Source organism: Arachis ipaensis, chromosome B6 (genome assembly GCF_059453495.1).
Source record: "Arachis ipaensis isolate K30076 ecotype BB chromosome B6, ASM5945349v1, whole genome shotgun sequence".
In the NCBI taxonomy this organism is placed as follows: Eukaryota; Viridiplantae; Streptophyta; class Magnoliopsida; order Fabales; family Fabaceae; genus Arachis; species Arachis ipaensis.
Window position 1 is genome coordinate 493240 of NC_142441.1, and position 23288 is coordinate 516527.

At 29.3% G+C, this 23288-nt stretch overlaps 2 protein-coding genes across 2 annotated transcripts; one reads left to right on the forward strand and one right to left on the reverse strand.

Moving 5' to 3' along the window:
* Positions 1-9804: 9804 nt before the first annotated feature.
* On the reverse strand, positions 9805-13595 carry LOC107645310 (C2H2-like zinc finger protein). The gene is made up of 4 exons (XM_088489252.1): positions 12896-13595; positions 12416-12516; positions 10840-11167; positions 9805-10377 (listed from the first exon to the last, which is right to left on the reverse strand). Exons 1-4 carry the CDS (start codon positions 13417-13419, stop codon positions 10074-10076), a joined length of 1257 nt encoding a protein of 418 aa, XP_088345378.1. The 5' UTR covers positions 13420-13595; the 3' UTR covers positions 9805-10073.
* A 4206-nt stretch (positions 13596-17801) lies between these two features.
* LOC107645306 (eukaryotic initiation factor 3 gamma subunit family protein) lies at positions 17802-22049 on the forward strand. The gene is made up of 13 exons (XM_016349301.3): positions 17802-18059; positions 18142-18257; positions 18387-18516; positions 18885-18966; positions 19045-19115; positions 19366-19407; positions 19790-19914; positions 20013-20106; positions 20632-20740; positions 20819-20997; positions 21073-21178; positions 21481-21567; positions 21781-22049. The coding sequence occupies exons 1-13, from the start codon at positions 17911-17913 to the stop codon at positions 21871-21873; spliced, it is 1383 nt and encodes a 460-aa protein (XP_016204787.1). The 5' UTR covers positions 17802-17910; the 3' UTR covers positions 21874-22049.
* The last annotated feature ends 1239 nt before the right edge of the window (positions 22050-23288 follow it).

Consider the following 23288-nt stretch of genomic DNA (forward strand, 5'->3'; position numbering starts at 1 on the left):
GAATTTATTTAATTAGGTAGATTGCCCTTTATAATATTATGATATAAAATATTAGTAATGACTTACATAATTATGTTCGAGTGATTATATTGTGTATTTTAAATATTATTTTCTTGTAAAAAAATACTCAGTTTTTCGTTTAATTTTACATTCTTAAAAAAAAAATTTACCTAACTTTTTTTTATCTTAACTTATTTAATTCCAACTATCATTTTATTTTGATATTTGTATCTTATATTTGATAACACGTATTATAACTTTCAAGTAATTAATAATTTATGATTTTTTTCAAGTAATTTTAATTAATAATTTTTGTAACTAAATACACTATAAATTTTTGATCCATTATAATTTTATAATATATTATTGATATTGTTGTCTCTTTTATGTAATTGTCATATCAAAAATGATATTACAAAAAATAATTTATAAGATTTTTTCTTTATATTTGAATAAAACCAATTCAATAACTATATATTATTCCTAAAGTGCTTTTATATAATGAAAAAATCTAAAAAAAAAGTTAAAAAATTTGTCTATAATTCGAGCCCTTCATATTAAAAATTTTAGATCCGTCCCTGATAATCTAAATACAAAAATATTTTATACTCTATTATGATTAAAATATCTTTTACTGTAATTTTATATAAATATCCTAAAAAAATACGAGTGACTCTTTTTGTTTTATAGTTTTACGTTTCGTACTTGTCAATATCCATTTCTTCTTTAGTTTTAAAACTTATATCATGGAATTAACAAATAATATGTATAATCAAATTAAAAAACAAAGAATTTTTAGTTAAATAAAAATTAACAAATTAATATCTTAAGAAAGCATAAACGTTGATAAAAATTAATAAATTTACTTTACAAATCGTGGTGGTTTTGCAAATTTTATATTTGTTTCTTTATAATTTTATACAAGGACCACGTTGTATATAAATATTGAGAGGAAAAACAATCTACTATGATTAATTTTCAATTAGTTTATTTAAGTAAATTATAGAAGGTATGACATTATGAATTTAAGATTTACGGATGCCCAGTTTTAGTGGATTCACAAAGTAAAAAAGTAAATCTTATTAATAAATCTATTATAAAGATTTTTAATAAGAAGAATGCTATATGACTAACAAGTATTATCATTTTTTTTTCCGCACTTAGTCGGTACTAATTTGTATCCATATTTATAGAAATTTTGTACACAATAAACATACAGTTTACACTTATGTTTATTAAAGTTTTGCACATGCATGAATCATTACCATTTACACTCAAAATTTTCAAAGTTTGAATACATAAATTAATAAAATTTATCTGTTAAAAATAATTTAGTATTTATATTTACAAAAAATAAACAAAACTGCTAAAAATTACTAATTTTCAAAATTTCTCTTTTAATAATAATAATAATATCAATAATAACAAGAACAAAAATAATAATAACTATGATAATATCAAAAAATAATTATTAATAGTTATTTTTATTCAAAATAAAAATATTTTCTTACAAAATTTTAACACTTTATAAATTTATACTCTCATATAATCCATGTCACAAATACATTAATAGTAAGAACTCACATAAATATTACATGATTTAGTTCTTGTTTTTTTTAGATTTCTCTCATTATTAATAATTCATGACCTTTTAGGCTGCGTTTGTTTCTAAGAATAGGACAGGACAAGCCACTAAAAATAGAACAGGACAAGACATTGATGGACAAAGACACAAAATTTTGCGTTCTTGTATTCTGTTTGGTGATAAACTAGAACAAATTATGAAAATTCAATTTATTCTCATTTTTTTCATTCAAAAAATTTGAGATGAAAAATATAACAATAAAAAATATAATTATAAAAAATTAACAAGAATAATAAAAAAATAAATAAAAAATAAGTTGTGTCCATTGTTAGTGTCTCCATGTCATTTCTGTCAGGATAGACACAGAATACACTAATTCAGTGTCTCTGGACACATTATCTCTGTTCATGTCTCCCCTGCCAAACATAATTTTGTGACTTAGTATCCCTATCTCTGTAAACAAACGCAGCCTTATTGATCTAGCATTATAACAGATTTTCACACTAAAGCCCAACCATTAAAATTTTAGAATTATCTACTTAAAAAATACTAACAGATTTTTTTTCTTCAAAACAAAGGTCCATATAATATACACATCATTTTGGTCAATTTATTTATTTTTTTTGTTCTGTTACTCATTAACAATAAGGCCTATCACTTTAATTAACAACTTTTATCTAACTCTCTACATATTATGTGTTTATTGGTCAGTCAAAATTTAACCACTCTTAATCATTATATAATATTGGCCACCAAAAACCTCCTATTAAAGATACTTGTGATTGCATCGGTAAATTGTAGGGGGTTGCAATTAGTAATATTCATGAGAATATATATTAGATATTTGAATAATATATCAGCGGTCTTCAATTCCTAGAGAATTTTATTATCATTAGTGAAGGAAGCTTTGGGATAATCATTATTGATTCCAAAAGCATGATGATAGTGTCTTATGCTTGTTTCCTTTAAACTAAACAACTTTAAGATATTTATATGAAGTCATTTCTTGAGCTGAAAACACATGTAATTTAAATAAACTGAGTTTCTCAATGATTAAAGAGAACACCCTGCTGATGAATCCCTTCAATTTTACATGCATTTGTCCTTTTTCATAAACAAAGTAAACTACAAAATTAACTGCGTATATAATGATTCATAAACCAAAGTTGATGATTATAAATTATTATAATTTTTCTTTTCTTATTACTCGCAGTTTTTTAATTTGTGATCTTATTAGTTTGATCTCTCAAACTAGAAAAGAATTTTGTTGGAAGACCATTCTCTTTATATAGGCTCTCATTTCGGCCGAACTAAATTGAATTGATAAATTTTTTATCGATTATGCTATGTGTACATTAAAATTAGCTACCAATATAAAATATATATATTAGAATATAAATATACATTAAAAATAAATTAAATTACACATAAATTTATATATAAATATATTGATAGTTAATTTTAGTATATAAATAACATTTTTAATTTTCTAATAATATAATTGGATATAAGATTTTAGTTGATCACCTCATAAATGAACATTTTTAATTACGAAAGAGAAGTATTACAAATTTTATTATATCTTTTAAGAATATAATTTTTAATGTGATTCTAAATTTTAAATATTCTACTCATCAGTAATATCATATATTTATTGAATAAATCAATGATGAGGACTTCTTTATTTAAAAGAATTTGCTTTTGACTAATAAATTATTGTATATACTAAAATTGCACAAGGCGGATTTTCAACCACCAACTTTGTTAATTTTTTTTTTTGTTTACCTAAACGATATCCCTTAACCCGACAGGTTAAAGACTAATCCATCGCGGATCTGAACAACCACCAACTTTGTTAATAAACAAACTACTTAATCCACCTAGCTTGGTTGCCATTTTCTAATTGTTATCTGTATTTTTTGGGAGGGTCATAAAATGGTAATTGGGCTTGAATTTTGGGATGTATATTCTGGGCCGTCTCTTCATACATTCAGTTCTCTTTTTTCAATATTCGTATTAGTATTGGGCCATATATGGAATATATAGACCCACTTCTTCCGCCATTCCAATATTCCATTTTCTTTGATCCATGAAATTTATTTCATTCCAATATTCCAACCTTTCATTTTTATTGCCAATGAGTTATAGTTCAAATGGCATAGTCTCTTCATACTCAATTAAAAGATTGCGGGTTCGAGTCTCTTATCTTTGGTAAAAAAAAAAAAAAAAACCTTCCATTTTTATTTCAATATTTCCCATCTATTAGATTTAAATTAGTGTTTCAAATAGATATTAAATTGAAATATACAAATAACATGCATAAAAACAAGGCACATTTTATAAGCATATAATATATATATATATATAGGGGTGATTATCTTTAAATTCTTAGGTATAAATGTAGCCTTTTCAAAGCATTATTTGACCAGACTACTACAAAATTATGAGACCAAATTGTTCATACAACGTTAACAGAAGAACTAGCAGCCCAACTAACCTAAATTAGCAATTACTTATATATAAGCATCTAAGCTAATTACATAACATAGTGGCATAGTGCGATGTTAGATTCGGTGGCAAGTTGGAATTTCCTAAATTCCAAAGGCAAAGGGACAGTAAGAAAAGCAATGAATATGACCATGTATGTGCTAAGTGCTAACGCACATAATCATCATCATATTCATATATACATGTGTTCTCCAATAATAATAATAATAATGCAATGCTAAGCTTCTTCATCGTGTCCCCTTTCTTCGAAAAGTGTTCGTTGTTTGGTCAATGACAATCCAAACAAAATACCTATCACTCTATCAGGCTATCCTACAGCCTAACGTGTTTTTTCCCCCCTTCCAATTATTGCAGAAAATTCTCCTTACTTTGACCACCATATATGATTATGTCTCTAACTCTCTAAAACATGTTTACCTAGCTATAAACTAAATTAACATAGTATATGTAGAACAAACAGAAGAAGAGGAAGAATTTGATTTGAACAATAATGAGAACGAATCTAACTAAGTTTATTTATCGGGTAGAAATGTTATAGATGAAACAAATAAAGAGAAGAGTTTTGCTAATACGATGTTTTAAAAATTGAGATACTCCCAATAAGACGCGTAAAAGGTCTTTTTGTAATGTGTCGCATTATTATTAGATGTATAATGAACCGATTATTTTTGAATTTCTTAACAAATTAGAATAAAACCGATTTTTAATAACAATAAACTCAATTGTTATCAGATTTGGTCGAACCGACTAATTTACATAACCTATTGGATCATAGATTTTTTTTTGTTTTTTTTTAAATAAAAATCAGAGATATATTTGTCTTTTTATAAAAAATTTAAACATGATTCAGTTTAAATTGTGTAAATCGATCTAATCAAATCGGGTCTAATAATTATAATGCGAATAATTAGGTTTATTATTGTTGCTATAATAAATAAATTTTATTCTGGTTTATTAAAAAATAAAATTATTAACCGATTTAATAAAAATGTCCAATAATATCATAACATACGTAAACCTTTAAAAAAAAGATATTTTTTGTGTCTTTATCGAAGTGGTCTTCTTTAAAAATACCTTTTAAGATAAATTATGTTAATTATTAGAATATATTTTTTCTTAAAACTTGAAGGTTTTTTATGTGTCTGAGGGAAATTGTTAAACGCATTATAAATAGTTGATTAGATGATATATATATGTGTTCAAATTAAATGTGTCCTTAAAATTTTATGCTGATATAATATAACTTTGCATTTCATATTTTATCTATTATCTATTTCTACTACTAATATATTTATTTACCTTATTTATTTTATGCTATGACTGTTATTAATTGGGTTAATTAAGCTATTATATATGCACAATGCTACTAATAATGTTCTCATGTCTTGCAAAAAAATTACCCCTTACATTGTTTATAGAAATTATGGAAAAAAATTCCCGGGCATGGTTGCGTCATAGTGTGATGGAAGGATGAGGGTCAATGTTAGGTGCATGTACACCTACTTTTTTAATTTATGGATATTGTCTACGTCACATGAATAGTCAACTCCTTCAAACTCGAATAATTTACTTTGTAATTTAGTAGTTAATCTTTTACATCTTTTAAATAATTTATTTTGCATGGCCGAGCAACAACCAAAATGCATCTCTAGTTAACCAAAATATTTAGTAATAAAAAAATTAATAAAAAATTAATAGAATTTATTTTATCATTATTAATAAATATTAAATAAAATAAATTCTATTAATTTTTTATCTTCTTAATATTATTGTCTAATTAATTAGTTTTTATAATCGACTACAACATAGCAATTAATAACATATTAACTTAAAACATCAAAATGTATTTATTATTATCTTATTTATTGTACATTTTAATATCGGTCATACTACACATCCGTGTAATTTTCCATCCAAATTTATCCAAGCTGATCCAACACAAAAAAAAACTCAATTCCATTATATGAGTGTGTATTCACGCGCCCAAACCCCAAAACATTTAACATTCATTTGCGCCTTTATTATGAAACAACGTTTCTTTTTCAACCTCAAAACCGCCACTGGAGAAGTTCAAACCTCTCTCAAAATCTCTCAAACCTCCATTATGTTCTCTGCGGAAATTGCTCCTACTCCAGAATCGCATCAAGCTTTCGAAAGGAAGAAGAAAAAACAAACAAAAATAAGAACAGAGACTCCGCAAGGTATGAGAAAAAATGTCGTTATTATGTTCATTTAATTTCTCTCAAAACTCGCGTTTCTCCTATTTCGATTTAAGGTTTAGTGGATTGAGTTGCTTCGTTTAGTAGACCGGCTTATTCTAAATCTATTTTTATTGCGTAACTAGGGCATACGAATAGAAAATGTGTTGTTATTTTCTTCCTGTGATATATTGATCGGTTCATTGATCTTGGTCATTTTGATTCACTTGATTGTTAGTGTGTTCAGTTGAGTCTTTGTGCATGCAGAAATATTTTTCTTGATGATTAAATGTTTATCACGTTTTATTCAGCACATGAATATTGTTCGGTTTAGTAGAGTTGCTCATTTTGATTCACTTGATTGTTAGTGTGTTCAGTTGAGTTTTTGTGCATGCAGAAATATTTTTCTTGATGATTGAATGTTTGTCACGTTTTATTCAGCACACGAATGTTGTTCGATTCAATGGAGTTGCTCATTTTGATTCACTTGATTGTTAGTGTGTTCAGTTGAGTTCTTGTGCTTGCAGAAACATTTTTCTTGATGAATGAATGTTTATCACATTTTATTCAGCACATGAATGTTGTTCGATTCAATGGAGTTGCTCATTTTAATTCACTTGATTAAAATGTGCATGTTTGTGCTTGTCAGTGTATTGAGTGAATTATTGACCAAATTGTTTTGTCCTTTAAGCAAAAATGAAGAAGACAACAGTGACAAAAAAGGGGAAGTCGCGCTATAACATAAGCATATATACAAAATGAGAGACCAAGTGATTCGGGCATTTGAAGCAATAAGACTCCCGAATCCATTTGCTACCCTCTCCAGCCCTTATTGTAAATTCACACCTGGGAATTTAGATAGTAAATAGAATATATTTTGTTTGACTGGTTGTAATTAACAGTACTATTTTTGTTTAACTTGTTTAAAAAAAATAAATACTGCTTCTTTAAATATATATATATATGAATATTAATGTAAATGTTATTGAAAATCTAATGTTAATGTATATATCTGATTTAAGATGGAACTGTCTGAGATGTTAATGTATATATCTGTTGGAACTGTCTGACTGCTGTTTTATTCCAGGTTCACAGTGAATGGAAATTAGGGTATTTATCAAACATTAATAGCCCTAAAAATCCAAATAAACTGAAATTAATACACTGGATGGACAAAAAAAAAGTGCATATATCACTGTTAAAAAAATATTTCTATCAGTATTCAGTTTTAAAACAACTTTCTGCATAATGAATCGAACACGTTATTAAGGTGAATCAACTGTATAGTACTAAATGAATGGAACATTATACATTATATAAAATCAAATTCAAAACAGTTTTCTGCATAATGAACCAAACACGTTATTAAGGTGAATCAACTGTATAGTACTAAATGAACGGAACATTATCCATTATATAAAATCAAATTCAAAACGGCTTTCTGCATAATGAATCGAAGACGTTATTAAGTTGAATCAACTGTATAGTACTAAATGAACAGAACATTATCCATTATATAAAATCAAATTCAAAATACATACGTCTACAATTTAGAGATTATCAATTTAATTCAATTAAGAACACATGCGTACATTCAATTTAATTCAATTCAATTTAGCAATTGCATTCTATTCAATTCGATTCAAAAAATAATCCAAAAGAGTGCTTGGATGGAATTTGAGAGAAATAAATTTATGAATCTAATACAAAAGACTTTACTTATTGGGAAGCTTGGAAAAGGATAGCAACACAACAAAATTCAATGAGAATAACGTAGCGCAACTCATAGAAACTAATTACTTTGACGCGCTTGCTCCTTGTGTGCATATAACAGAGATTATTTGCAATAAACTAGTGGATCACTTGGAATTGAGACTTGGGAGAAAAGATATATATTTGCAATAAACAGCTTTCTCCATAATAAACTGAACACGTCATTATGGTAAAATAAATGTATAGTACTAAATGAATGTAACATTATCCATTATATAAAATCAAATTCAAACAGCTTTATGCATAATGAACTGAACACGTTATCATGGTGAAACAATTGTATAGTACTAAATGAACGGAACATTATCCATTATATAAAATTAAATTCAAACAGCTTTCTGTAGAATGAACCGAACACGTTATTATGGTGAAACAATTGTATAGTACTAAATGAACGAAACATTATTCATTATATAAATTCAAAACACATGTGTCTACAATTGAGAGATTATCAATTCAATTCAATTCATAACATATGCGTACATTCAATTCAATTTAACAATTGCATTCCATTCAATTCGATTAAAAAAAAAATCCAAACCTCGTTCGCTTGATTCGTTTCAGAAGAATAATCCAAAACGCTCTCATTCAATTGATTTGAAGTTGAATCATTCATTGTTTTGATGGAATATTGAAATCTGAAAAGGAAGAAGATAAATCCACAAAATCAAAGAGGAAAACAAAGAAGAATAAGAAGAAGAAGAACGAGCAGCAGAGAAAAACAACAAGCAGAAGAAAAGAAAAAAGAAGAACGATGAGCAGTAGGGATTGCAGATCCGAAAATTACAATGCAAATCGTTAATGTTGAAGAAGAGAAGATGAAGAAGAATGTTTACGTTGAAGAAGAGGTTTATCTATTACGTTGATAGTAGGAAGAGAGGGGCGCGCATATATTTCACCTAACTTGGGGGAGGGGGGAGGCGCGTTAATGAAAAACTACTTGGATGACTTGGATAAGTATTTTATATGGATGTGGAACATTATTGTTTTTGTGCTTGTTTGGGCGCCATTATTTTGTTAAAAAAAGATATTTTTTCAATGAAAAAAGATCTTTTTTTTATTTTTTAGTGTGTTTGGCAAATTTCTAGTAGTAAAAGTAAAAGCACTAGAAAAATAAAAAAAAAACATATTTTTTGAGAAGCTGTAATTTACATCTTTTTTTAAAAGATCTTTTTTTCTTAGAAAAAAGATGTTTTTCATGTAATAAATAAATAAATAAGTACTTTTATATTGTTATACCCAAACATAATTGATAGATAAAAAGATCTTTTTGTATGAGATATCCAAACATAAAATTACTTTTACTTCTTCGTAAGATATTTTACAAAAAGATAACTAAAAAAAAGATCTTTTTTAAAAACTCACCCAAACAAGTCCTTAATATAATGAATTATAAAATTTTAGAAAAACTATTACCACAAAAAATTAACTATTACCATAGAAAAATCTAAAGTATAAGATTTTGTCTCTAGAGATTCATAGTATTTAATTAGTGATTCACTAATATTTTTGCATCTAATAACACTTATAACCTAATTAGGACCCCAATGAAAGATATATAGTTAAAGAAAAAGTATAAGTAGACAATGAAAATATTAAATAATGTGAACAATAGATATATTAGATGTTCAATTCACTAGGTGTGCAGATTGTTATCTTAATATTAAGATTTAGGTGGATAATTTAGAAATATAGTATATTTTTACTTTATTGAACCAATTTTAAAACCCATTATTCACATTATTCACAAAAACCATTATCTATCTCCTTAGCCAAAACACTTTTTAGTTTATACATGATGTTACATACATAGTTATAGTAATAAGAGACAATATGACTTTGATCAAGACTTGTAAGATTCTTTTATACACATTGTTACTACAAATTTCTCACATAGTTAATTTTTCACCATCTAATCTTAATATAATGTAAAAGCTAAAACAGTAATAAAGATACAGGATCAAGTGATGTACGAGCAAGAGAATCCTGCATTTCTCTCCTTCCAAATTTCAACAAGAAAGCACCTTGTAAACAACCACAAAACAGGGTAGGATGGCGCGTGGGTTGAAAACAACCAACTCTTCAAGGTTAGAGTAGATCCCGGCACTGCCTGCAAAAGAATCATAGCCCCCACTAGCCGAGACTCCGTCGTCCTCTGGCGGCGCGTCCTCTGGCACGCGCCTGACCCTGCCAGCAATGACACGGCAAACCAACATTGCCCTTGGGGCGCCACAATGCCCTGCCAGCGAGTCATGTGCCCTACCGCTACTGGCCGTGGTCTTCACCCCCTTTCCACCGCCTTGAAACCCGTGCCTAATCATTAAAGTTGGTTAGTTATAAAGTTATAGATTTATGATATTACTGAAAATTTTTTAATATTTTTATTTAAATAAAAACTCATAATAAAATTGATAAATGAGAGATTATTAAATAATTTGATTAAATTTTTATTTAATAATTTTTAATTATTAATTTCACGTAAAATTTGTTATCATAGTACAAAGCATTTAGAAAAAAATAAAAATTATTTTAAAAAGTATAATTTTTATTTATATTTTTCATCTGTAATTATAAAATTTTTGTTAATATATAGATAAAAAATATACTAAGAGTATGCTCGTTATAGAATAATATCTTAATAAATTACATTAATTTTTTTTTAATTTTCTTTGATATTTTCCTCGTTTTATTCTCTAATTATGATATTATAATAAACTTGACTATGCAAAGATTGATAAAGCCTAAAGTTATTTAGCAAAGGAGATTGAGTTATACCTTATGACAGTGCATACGCCACAACCAGGAATGGCAGTGCAAAGGGCAGTGGATCCCTGTGCCCCAAGTGGGCAGGTCAATGTGGTGCAATGGAACCTCAAGAGTTCGTTGCCATCGGCTGCGCACCTGGGGTTTTTCTTGCTACTATTCTGTGCACGCGACTTCACGCTGTCCCTGCACTCCTCAAACCGTTGGATGGTGCGTTGACTGTTCTGAACCTTCAGTATCCGTTCGATCTTGCATATCGAGTTGTCCTTCTTTAGCCAGCTTGATTTGAAGATTATTTCCACTATGTTCCGACCTGAATCCTCTGGACCCAGCTCCCAAACTGTTCAATCAAATTCAATTTTATGAATCACATTCACATGCCCAAAATAATTTGAATTTTTTACTGCATTCAAAATGTTACATAGTTAGATAGAGTTAAGATAAGAAGACAAAATGATATGATTATAAACAGAGTAGTACTAGATAGTTACTTGAATTAGCAATGTATGACATTTGTCAGGTTCGCAATGAAGATATGGCATTTGAATGGAAGCAGATCATTTAATTGTGTTACAGAAGACAGCTGTGATATATGTATCATATTAGTGTATGTATCTGTATGTGTGTGTGTGCACGTTAAATCACTCATTCAACGCTTTTAATGCTCTCAATTGGTGTGAGAGGCACAGCAATAATAATAATAATAATAATTTATTTTTCTTTTTTTTTTTCTTCTAAGATATGATTCATGAATAGTATGCATTATGCAATAATCTATATAAAATTAAAATTGAGTGCAAGATGATCGGCAAAGTGTTGTTTAAAGCAACTCATTAACATGATGACATGCATGGAATGGTCAACCATTTAGCACCATCTTCCAAATTTCGAAGCATACTTTTGTGTTTTTAACTTTTTAATTAACCCCACAGACACGCAATTATTCACTCAAACTATTGAGATAATACAAAAATTTGCTGGCGTGCTTCAACAATTGCCACCAGATCTAATCATCCAACTACAGTTAAGTTCATTGGAATAAGAGTTTTCATTTTGCTCAGTAAAGTGAAAATTTGCATGATGAAAAGTTAAAGGGTGTGTCTTAGCTTTATGGAAATAAGAGGAGACCAGTAATTTTTGTGATTTGTAGTCGTCAAATAGTCATTAAATAGTCATCAATGATGATTTTAATGGTGTAAGATTTTATCCAATAACTTACTTTTTTTTGCTGGTTACATGTTGGTCAAAATTTAAAAAAGTTGCTTGCCCTTACAAATAATATACCTTGTTGTTGTTGTGACTTGTGATATAAAAATTTTTAATAAAATGATTATTAAGGGGTCAAATAATGAATGAGACATGTGTCTACATTTTACACACTTTGAAAGCAAATTAATTAAGAATTTGTCAATCAACTTAGCTAGCTAGGTAGCGGTGCGTGCTTGAAGGGAGAAATCAATTCGCATAGTAAATACACTTGAAAAAGGAATCAATCTTTTCTGGTCATTAAGAAGAAAACGTGAAAAGAGGGGAAGCAATTAAAGAGAAAAAGAGTAGTAAGATATGTAAGGACAAAATTGAAGAGTACCAGCATGACGAACAGCTTGATGAAGCTCTAAGCTTTCCATCTTAGGGAACACCTCTCCACACTGTGAACAAGCACACACGCTGCTCCTTGGAATTGGTAGCCTGAATTGTATTTAATTTTCCAATCGTATTAATACTATATTAATTAATCTCTTAAATTCTACTGTAATTAAAAAACTAATAAGCCACTAATAATTTTTTCATGTACATTAATTAACTAATATATATATATATATATACTGTAATTACTTAGATGTAGTTTAATTTATAAAGAAAACATTATTAATTGATTTTTTACTTAAATAGTAATAATAGATGAGATGTCGGTGTAATGTTCCATTAGTATAGTAACAGAAAAAATTGATATGTGAATGAGTTATAACTCAAATGGTATAGTCTCCTTATACACAATTAAGAGGTTGCGAGTTCGAGTCTCTTATCTTTAGTAAAAAAAAAAAAAAAAAAAAGATTGATATGATACCTGCTAGGGTCAATGATCATGTGACATTCATAACACCCAGACAGCTTCCTAAACTGCATCCCTCTAGAAGATGATGGCGTGTAGGTTGCTCCACCATTGGATTTCCCAGATGAAGATGATGATGACCTTCTTGATGATTTTGCGGCAGGTTTTCTACTCAACAAACCAGTTTCTTGCTGGCCAAGTGAGCTACTCTCAGGTGAAGAGTTATCAGCTCTATGAACAACTCTAGTGTTTCCATGAACAACATCTCTGAAGCTGCATATGGAGCTGCAAGATGAACCCATCGTGCTCTTTGACGCTGAAGGATCATGCACTCTTGACCCTTCAACTTGTTTGCAAGATATCAAGTTCTTGATTTGCTCCCATGAAGATGAAGAAGAAGAAGAAGAAGCTTGTTTTTCTTTCTGCTTCTGCTTTTGATTCTGCTTGTGTTTCTGCTTCTGCTTATTATTATTAATCTTAGTCTTACCATTGTTGTTGTTGGGAAGGGAGTGTTCAGGCAAGAGTGCTAGGAGGGCCATTAGAGTGGAGGTTAAGCAAAACTACTCCTCTCTTTTTCATACAACAGAGTTTACAAAATTCTATGTTGTTTATGTGAATTGAGCAGAGAGAATGAAAGAGAGTCATAAATTGGAGGAGGATGCAGAGGGTTCTGTGGAATGTGGTGATGGTGGGACAGAGGAGAGGGACCTTAATTAATGAATTCATTCATTATTATTGTTTATAATATATAGCATCACAAATTCACAACTTATTGTGTTATTATTATATTATACTTTTATTTGCATACTTGCTATTATAGTGACCTACCAACACGTGAAATTATTATAAGATTATGTATGTATTGCATAATAATTGAAAATACAAATACCAAAAATCACTCACCAAATTAATTATAGTATAAAATATATTTATATTTAAATATATAATAACTAATTTAATAACTAAATTTTAATGTGTATCATAGAAGTATGTTTTTTATGATCTCTCTTATCTATCTACTTTGAATTTTGATTAAGTAGATCTGATGTGAGTCTTAATTATAATATCACATGAATCTCACTAATTTTGGTATATATTTTTAATATTTTTCTTTTTACAATATTATTATTAAGAATTCGACTAATTTAGTTTAAATAATTAAAATTTTCAGAAAAAGAATAAAAATCTTTTTTACTAAAATTTTGTTCAATTCATAAGACTAATAAAACTTAGGACCTATAATAATTAATGAAAGGGTACAACACCTATTAATCTATCATAATGATCAATTCTCCGATGTTATTATAGATCTGATTATATACATTCATAATTGAAAATGTAAATGGTATAGAGTAAGTAACTTAAATTTGGATGGGGTACTGCTACTGAGTACAACCACTTCATTATTAGTCCTATATTATTGCCACTTACCCATCTGCTTTGGGTTTTAATAAGTTTTAAGTAGAATTAATGTGGAGTATTAGTAATTAGTACTGTATTTGTCAGTGAAACGCACTTTCTTTCTGGCCTCTTAGTTAGGAAAGTGTGGCCTACTCCTTCAAACACATTAACTTTCAATTCGAATTATATTTACGGAAGAGTCAAGTGTACCAAAAATACTGATATTTCAGTTGTTTTAATCGTTGATTTGAATTATAAAAAATATATATAATATATATTAAATGATATTTTTTCGTATACTTAAAATTTTTCCAATACTTTATATATTCTATTAAAAATTATTGTTATTTATATAGTAATCCTTATCAAGTATTTTTTAAAGTATTTATTAGCAAGATCATATTTATATAAAAATGATTATTTCTATTATTTCACTGTAATAGTGTGAAAATTATTATGGATGAAAACAACATTGCTTGGTGACTTAAGTAGTTAAGTTACATGGATTTTATATGAAGAATGGTTGTTGTTTAGATGGTTGACCTTCCTTTCAAAAAAATAAAAAATAAAAAATAGATATATTTGTGAAATGTATATATTATAGAAAATGACAGAGAAGCTTATGAATCCCAACGTGAATTGCATAATATCCATAAACCTTTGAAAGATGTGAATCCTCATTTATTTTTTCATTTTGACGGTGAATCATTGAATCCTCATTAATTAGACTTGATGAATAAAAGCGTAGAAGTAGGCACTTGACCAGGATTCGTAGCTTCTAAGAAGCTCTACCTCCTCATCTAACAATGCATAGTAACAACTGCATGTAACTTCAGTGTATTTTTATTGAAAAAGTATATGGAATCAACTCCAAATCAGCGATGAATAGAATAATTTAATTAATTATAAATATAGTAATTAGGTTTATTTATTTATGATTTAAAATATTAAATATTAAATATTTTATTATATTTAAATTAGGAGGAGATACGTTAATCACAAAAATTGATTCAATTAGTTTCTGTCTCTTCACCCTCCTTCTCTCTCTAAATATCTAAAACATAATAGATCAGATAACAGATTTAGAACCATCCAATTTACAAAAAAAGAAATATCCTAATGCCTAACATAAGCACTATTTACGTAGAAATTTTAAATTCATCCAGAGACATTTGGCTGATTTTTTGCTGTTCTTGATTCCCTAGCATTATTTTTATTACGTACACATATTTCACCAAATGATTTTTTTTTTAATATTATACATGGTGTTTTCTTATTTAGCATGTTTGAATCACTCTGCTAAAAATAAGTGAATACTAACTTCTAAATGAATTTTAGTATCATGCTTTATAAAATATAAAATCATTAGACTTTATAAAATTTAATATACAAAAAATTAGCATAATATATATTACAGTCATAAAATTATTTATTTTAAAAATTTAAATTGTTAAATAGAAAAATACAAATAATTAACTATATCTTTGATATCTACTTCTCATAATATTTGTTTCAACTTTTAAGTAATATCCACTCATATTATAAATCCGTAAGTACTATAGATAATAAACATCTTCCTAAAAACTTAAACTGATTTTTGGATTCACTAAAGATTGAACTCTTGACCTTTCGGATCTAATACTCTAATACCATGTCATGATACCACTCATCTCAAAAACTTCAGCTGATGAAAAAATATAACACTAATAATTATATTCTAATACTCCATAAACCTTCATTGTACACATTATATAAATATTCCATTGATTCCTCAAACTTTCCCTTTTAGAAATTAATGTTGGCAAAAGTAGACGACACTGTTAGAATAAAACCTACTTGGATAGGGTCAAATAGATAGGAGAAAGAGGAAGAGGATGGGTGTATCTATGTATAGGAAGGAGGAACCATAATGTGATTTAGTTGAGCACTTTAATTATTTAATTTAGTACGGTCAAATAAATGGATCGCATCCTATAAGATATTATTATGTAGTAGGCGAGATTCTAAAAGCAAAAAGCTAAAAAAGCATATGAGCCAAGAAGAAGACACCATGTAAAACATGGAGAAACAAGTATGAGCCCAATTTGTGCCTTCCAATAATCCTACTAATAATATCTTTCCCATCTTCGTTTCCCTTTTTTCTCTTTGCCTTCTTAGTTGTTTCCAAATACATATTCCCGCTTTATATGCATAAACTTGTACTTCTGTTACACATTTTTAGAGCATATTTTATCCTTCGTATATATAATATATGTGAAATGGTTTTATTTATTTTTTCATCGTCTACATTATTATATATGAATGTTAACTATGAATTAAATGTAAACAACATACACATGATAAATAATTTTGCTATGGTGTTTATGAGGGTGAAATGTTATGGACAGTAGCATTACTACACTTGGGTCCAAGTGTATAAAAAACCTAGATGAATCATAAGCCTAGCTTCTTCGTATCAATTTCTAAGAGAAATTATCAAGAGAGCGAAGACATTAATTAAGGAGTGTAGAAAATAATAATGTAAATAGAAATAAATATTGATGTTAATGAGGTATAATTGGGTTGGGTTCGATTATTAGAGATAGAAGATAATAAATATTACTAAAATTAGTTTAAATAGGAAATAGGTATTGCACTACGAAATTAGTACTGATTATGTAATAGTGAAAACTCAAGTGCAGTTAACTTCATGCGAAGTTGATAGTTGAGAGCTATTAGATGAAAATTTAATAAAATCATTTAAATCATTTAACGGCTCTCATCTATCAACTTCACGTAAGAGTTTTTAGCTTATGTAATATCTTAGGACATTTTTTATTTTTTTTTATTTTATGCTGTTGCAATTCTGCTTTTTACATGCATATATAATTCAACCAATTGAAGATGATTATTTACTTTAGGGGCAAATCTTTTCATTCTTATATACAGACATAAGTACATTGATTATAAAATTTTAGGTGGAAACAGCATGATGTTCGTCTTATTACATATGTCATATTCCATGAGTTTCTGTGAGATTCATCTTACAATACAGAAAAGGATGAGAAATCCATTTTAATAATCAGTAAAAGGGGACAAATCATATGGAAAGTAGTTATAAAGTCAGATTTGGCCAACCATCCAATTACCAGCATTAACATAAAGAATAGTAAGCAATAAACTAGAATATTATTTGCTATGTTATCAAGATTCTTTAATTAAGAATTAATTCAACAACTGCAACAAAAGCAAGATATCTTACTGCCAAGTACTAGTTCGGTCACCTACAGGAAATTAATATATCGCTTAGGAAATTAACTACTAAACTTATTCTATTCTTTATTCAATGTTTCAATAGTTTTGGGCCCAACAATCAGTTTTTTTTTTCTGGTCACTACACCGAACAATTAGGTTGGGGGTAATACTAGCTTCAAGGTCCATAAGAGTATTGGGCCCAATAACAGTAAAGGTCCATAAGAGTATTGGGCCCAATGAGAAAAGTGGAGCCCAATAATGTTAAGAGGGTTTAGGAACGATAGCGGCAGAGGAGTGGGGATGCATAGAGTGTACGTGCGTGAAGGTGCCGAACTGCCACTGCTTGTTCGTCCCGATTCATTCATTCATTGCGAGTAAGAATAAGAAGAAGAAGAATGTCTTGTTCAGCAGCAGCAGAATGTTGTTGTTCTGAGCCGAATGGCAATAAAAGTAATAACGGAAGAGTGACGTGGGAAGGATGCAGCGTCTTGCTTGACATCAACGACGGTGACCGTCTCGTCTTCGCTCGCCTCTCCCCCGCTGCGTATGTTCTTCTTCTTCTTCTTTAATTAATTAACTAACTTAATAATAATAATAATAATAACATTAATGTTTTCGTTACGCAGGAAATTGAAGATTGGGAATAAGAACTGCTCTCTCCAACCGTTAATCGGCACTCCCTTCGGTTCTCTCTTTCAGCTCGATGGCACTTCCCTCTCTCCTTTTATACCTTCCCCTCAAGGTATCTATCTATGCTTATGCATCATTGCATATTAGTTCTAGTTTCTAGTTTCTATTCAGAAACTATTCCTAATTTATAATAACCTCTAGAAGTAGTTTTATTAATCACATGGATGAAATAAACTTACAGCTGATGCTACTAACAATGAGGAAATAAAAGATGATGGTCAACCGAATGTTGAATCGAGGGATAATCGCGAATTGGTTGACAATAACACTGCACAAACCCTCACTGGTGAAGATATTGAAGCCATGCGAAGGTAACATTTTATGCAATCCTTATTCATCTGTATTTTGTTAGACAGCTTCGCTTCTGTGTAGCACCATTCTTAGTTATTGGGAATTCTACCATCCATGAATTAATGTAAAGGGTAGTGAATCTTTTCTTGGGCGCTAATATGGATTACTAGTAATCTACTACTTTTCTTGTTATGTAATGTGCCTAACATCCTCTTAATGTGTTTGGATAAGCTTATTTTCAGTTACAAGAATGTTTATTAATCAGTAGCTAACTTATACCATTACCAAAAGTGCACTGCCTGGGTTTTGTGAAAAAGTTGTTAGGTTATTGTTTCTCTACCAAGCTTAAGAGATTCGGGTTCTGAAAAATCCTTGCCTTCTTATGCAGGCAGGGTGCAGGAGGTAATGAGATTATTGAAGCTCTCATTGCCAATAGTGCAACATATGAGAAGAAAACAGCATTTTCACAGGTATATTGAAGAAGCATAAAGAGATTATGCAGTCTGCTTTGAGAATGAAACTGAAACCAATGCATTTGTTCTATGCAGGAGAAATATAGACGCAAGAAGCAGAAGAAATATGCACCAAAAGTACTTATGAGGCGTCCTGTTGCTAGAAGGTGACCTAAATTGTTTTTCACTATTGATTTCAAACTTCTATCATAATTATTATTTTTAGTTAACATATACATACTGGCTTATATTCATTTTTATTCTGGGACTATTTGTTAGCTTTCTCATTAAGTTGTTTATGATTTATGTTTCATCTTCGATATCTTTTTTATCTATATGTTTATATATTTTTATCAGTTTCAATGATTTTTTTAAGTCTCTACTTAGCCTTATGGTTGCTTCTATTTGATTTTTCAGTATATGTGAGGCCTATTTTAAGAAGTATCCATCAAAAATTGGGTGAGTTTTTTATCATTTGCTCAGAATTGCATAATATTTTCATGTACTTTCTATTAGAGTTGAGACGTTGAGCATGCATAATTAGGTTTTGGAACTTCTGAATGCAAAGTCTTTAATGTGTGTGTTTGGTCCAAAGAAAAGAGGAAAAAGAAGATATCAATTTTTGTTTGATTTTGAATTAACTCTTCCTTACACTATGGACTTGTGTATCTCGAGCTATATTTATGTCATACATACACGCGAGTGTGTGTGTGTGTATGTGTGTGTGTGTGTGTGTGCTGACTATTTACAAAACTTAGTTGTCATTATTCACTTTTTTCTACATGAAATGAAGTTCATATCCTTGGTATTATTTCTAAAATTTTAACGGTTAATGATTCAGATTCTTGCGGGTGGATACATTGTCTCTTCTACTTTCCATGGCGAATGTTTCTGCAAATTCTGACATTCTTGTAGTTGATATGATCAGTGGCCTTCTTACTGGTGCTGTGGCAGAACGTTTAGGAGGTGTGGTATAAATTTTAACGTTGTTGCCACCTTAGATACTGCATATTTTATGATGATATAAGAGAAACAACCGTTTGCTGTTATTGTCTATTTCATAGGTACCGGCTTTGTATGCAACTCATATCTTGGGCAATCACCTTATTCCATGGATATTGTTAGGATATTTAACTTCAGTGATGAAATTTGCAAGAGGTGAGGTGATGTGATGCAATTTGTTTGCAAGTTGTCAAAAAATTATTAGTTATAATCATCAGATATTTTCACCTTGATAGGGCAATTCATAGATATGCCTTGAAAAGAAAATGATTTTTGGTAGTTTCTTACTTTACTTTTTTAGCTTAATGTCTCTTTTTTTTGTGGTTGTTGAATATCATGGATACTTTTAACATTATCATTGCAACTAAAATTTTCCTTCAAACAAGTATCGTGGACACTATTTTGTTTCTCTCAGGAATTAAAAGACTTTTGAATCCTAGGAAAGATAAGGGGAAGAGTTCATGAAAGTTTCTTGTGATATAACTGTTAAATTATTAAAAATGTAGATAGTGTTGCATGCTTGTTCTCTATATGAAATTGACGTGTCTTTAGTCTTAACTCCTCACTCCTCCTTTATTATTACATAGTTAATTTTATTGAGAACCAAAGCAAATGACTTCAATTTTTTTAATTATTTATTTATTATTCCTGGCATCATTATCATTTTTTTTCTTGTGGCAGAATCCTCCGTTGTCCCATTTCGGACCTGCTATCATCAAAAGAGTCACCCGAGCAAATTCTGCAAGTTGCTGATGTGAATGATGTCTGCAATGTTGAAACCCAGTCAAATGTAAGTAGCACTTCCTTGGTCTCCTGATTTGTTCAATCTTGTAGTAAAAAACTTCATCAGGGTATGCGCTTTGTGCAGGATCCGATGGGTGTGACGGCCAACACAGATGAAATCAGCCATTCATCAGGAAATGACATTTCTGATCTTGGTGCTGAGAATGAGAACATTCCTGTTATAAGAGCTTGCAAAGCTACAAAAGCCGGAGAAAAAGCACCACAAGAAACCATTGATTCATGGAAGGAAAATGGGTTTTCAAGGTATCTAAAGTTTTAACATTTCACTAACTATTTAGGTAAGGTGGAGGCTGATCATTTTTCTTCATTATTTTACAGCCTACTTATTGCTGCTCCAGAGATGGATATTTGGCCACTGGTTCGAGATGTCTTGCCCCTTTTATCGAATTCTGCTCCATTTGCTATTTATCACCAATATCTTCAGGTAACTTATTTTACACCTCAGTCTTAATAAATTGCAGCGTATTTTAAAGATGTTCCTTTTTTTTTTTTTAAATCTCAAACGCTTTTAGTTTCACTTTATTTTGGGGATTAAATATCATTTGTTCCCACTACGTTGGTTAACTTTAGGAACATTTCAAATACTTTCGCTACTAGCACAGTCCATTGTTTTGGTCATTGATTTACAAATTGCAAATATAAAATCATGTTCTCTTCTATTATGTAGAAATTAAATTGTTTTGAGGGTGGGATTATTCTCTTACTTGCCCACTTATTAAATTGCAGCCTCTTGCAACTTGCATGCACAATCTACAGCTTGCAAAAATGGCCATTGGGTTGCAGTTATCAGAGCCTTGGTTACGTGAATACCAGGTTAGATTTATTTATGCAATTCATCATCATCATTATTACCATATTATAAATTACAGAACGATCGTTAAGCCCTTTGGTTACAGAAGTGAAAAGGGGAATGACGGTCAAGTGTTGTTTTGATCTCTTTTCTATTTTTATGTACAAATTTCTGGCTTAACATATTTCATAAGTTTTTATTTTTTGATTGTTAACAATATAATCATATGTTTGCAGGTTCTTACATCGAGAACTCATCCATCAATGCAAATGAGTGCATTTGGTGGCTACATTCTCACAGGGACTAGGATTTGCAGCAGTAGCAACTAATTCTATCTCCTCACATGTTTACTAGCTTCTAACTGGTGCATGATTTTTTTTTTTTTTTTTGCATTACTTTATTTTTATTGAGAACTGTAATATGATATATGTACTTAATGGTTTTGTATTTTATACTTGTTATTTTTCATATAAAATTTTCAATAATAGTCAATTTGAAATTATTCGTTGTCTTGTATATACATAAATAAAGAAACAAACACGAAGTTACTGCTACTAAAATTGCACAGGCGAGTGTTATAAAATAGAGATATGCATTTTATATTTTATATGTATTATCACTTTTTTTTTTTCTTAACTTTGTATTATCACTCGTATCTTGTCAATAATAAAAAAATCAATGTTCTTTCTTTTCATAATGTTTTTAAAAGATTTAGTTAAAACTGCAATTAAAACCCTATCAAATCAAATCAAAAAAATTTTTTTTTGGTGAACAAATCAAATCAAATTTTATTTGGGTATATTTTGTGAACATAATTCATTGGCAAATCCATTCAAATTTAGCTTATAATTTATTTCAAGCATAATATTTTATTATGATTCAAATCAAATCATCTTATTTCAACTTGAGCTCTAATTTCCATCTCTTTTACAATCCAAATACACTCTTAAGAAATTTTTTAAAATTAATTAAATATCGTGGTACCTTGTCTGTTAATACACTACTAGTTAATAATTCCAAAACCAACTATGTCTTTGAAGTAACGGTACAATTTCTTCAAAACCCATAGTCAAACTTAAACAATTTCCATTATTTTATTTTTTATTTTTATTTATTTATTTTTGGTTGCCTATGGTATCCTTCAATCCGACAGACGAATGATTAATTTGTCGCGAATCAGAATTTTATTTAAGAGTTTGTCATTAACCAATGAATTGTTGTATACTTGTATACACCAGGTGATATTTGAACCCTAAACACTTGCTTAAGACTAGACTAACCCGAGTTAGTTATTTATTTATTTATTTTTCAAATGTCAACTTCCAAACACTAGATATCTTCCCGTTTGAAAAGGGTAGAACCCCACGTTACTACTATGCTGAACCCCACACCGCACACTTTAACTTCCTGGTTCCTGCGACTTCAAGCTTATTAAAGTATTGGAAAGTATTATATCATATTATAATTATTTATGGTGGGAAGAAAAACCCATCACAGAATCTGAGGGATTTTCTTTTACTATACGAGTGCGGTTACCCCATTTTCAAAATTTATTTGATTTACATGTTCTCGAATTTTTGTTATTTGAAGACACTGTTTCTATGTTGATGACAACCGTCAGTTTAGCCACGTAGTAGCATCCAAGTCCAAAATGCCATACCTACTATCTTAGTTGATCTCGTGCATAACAATCCTGGTCACCTAGTGCATGCAAAAAGGGAAGCTTTCTTAATGAATTTCTGTC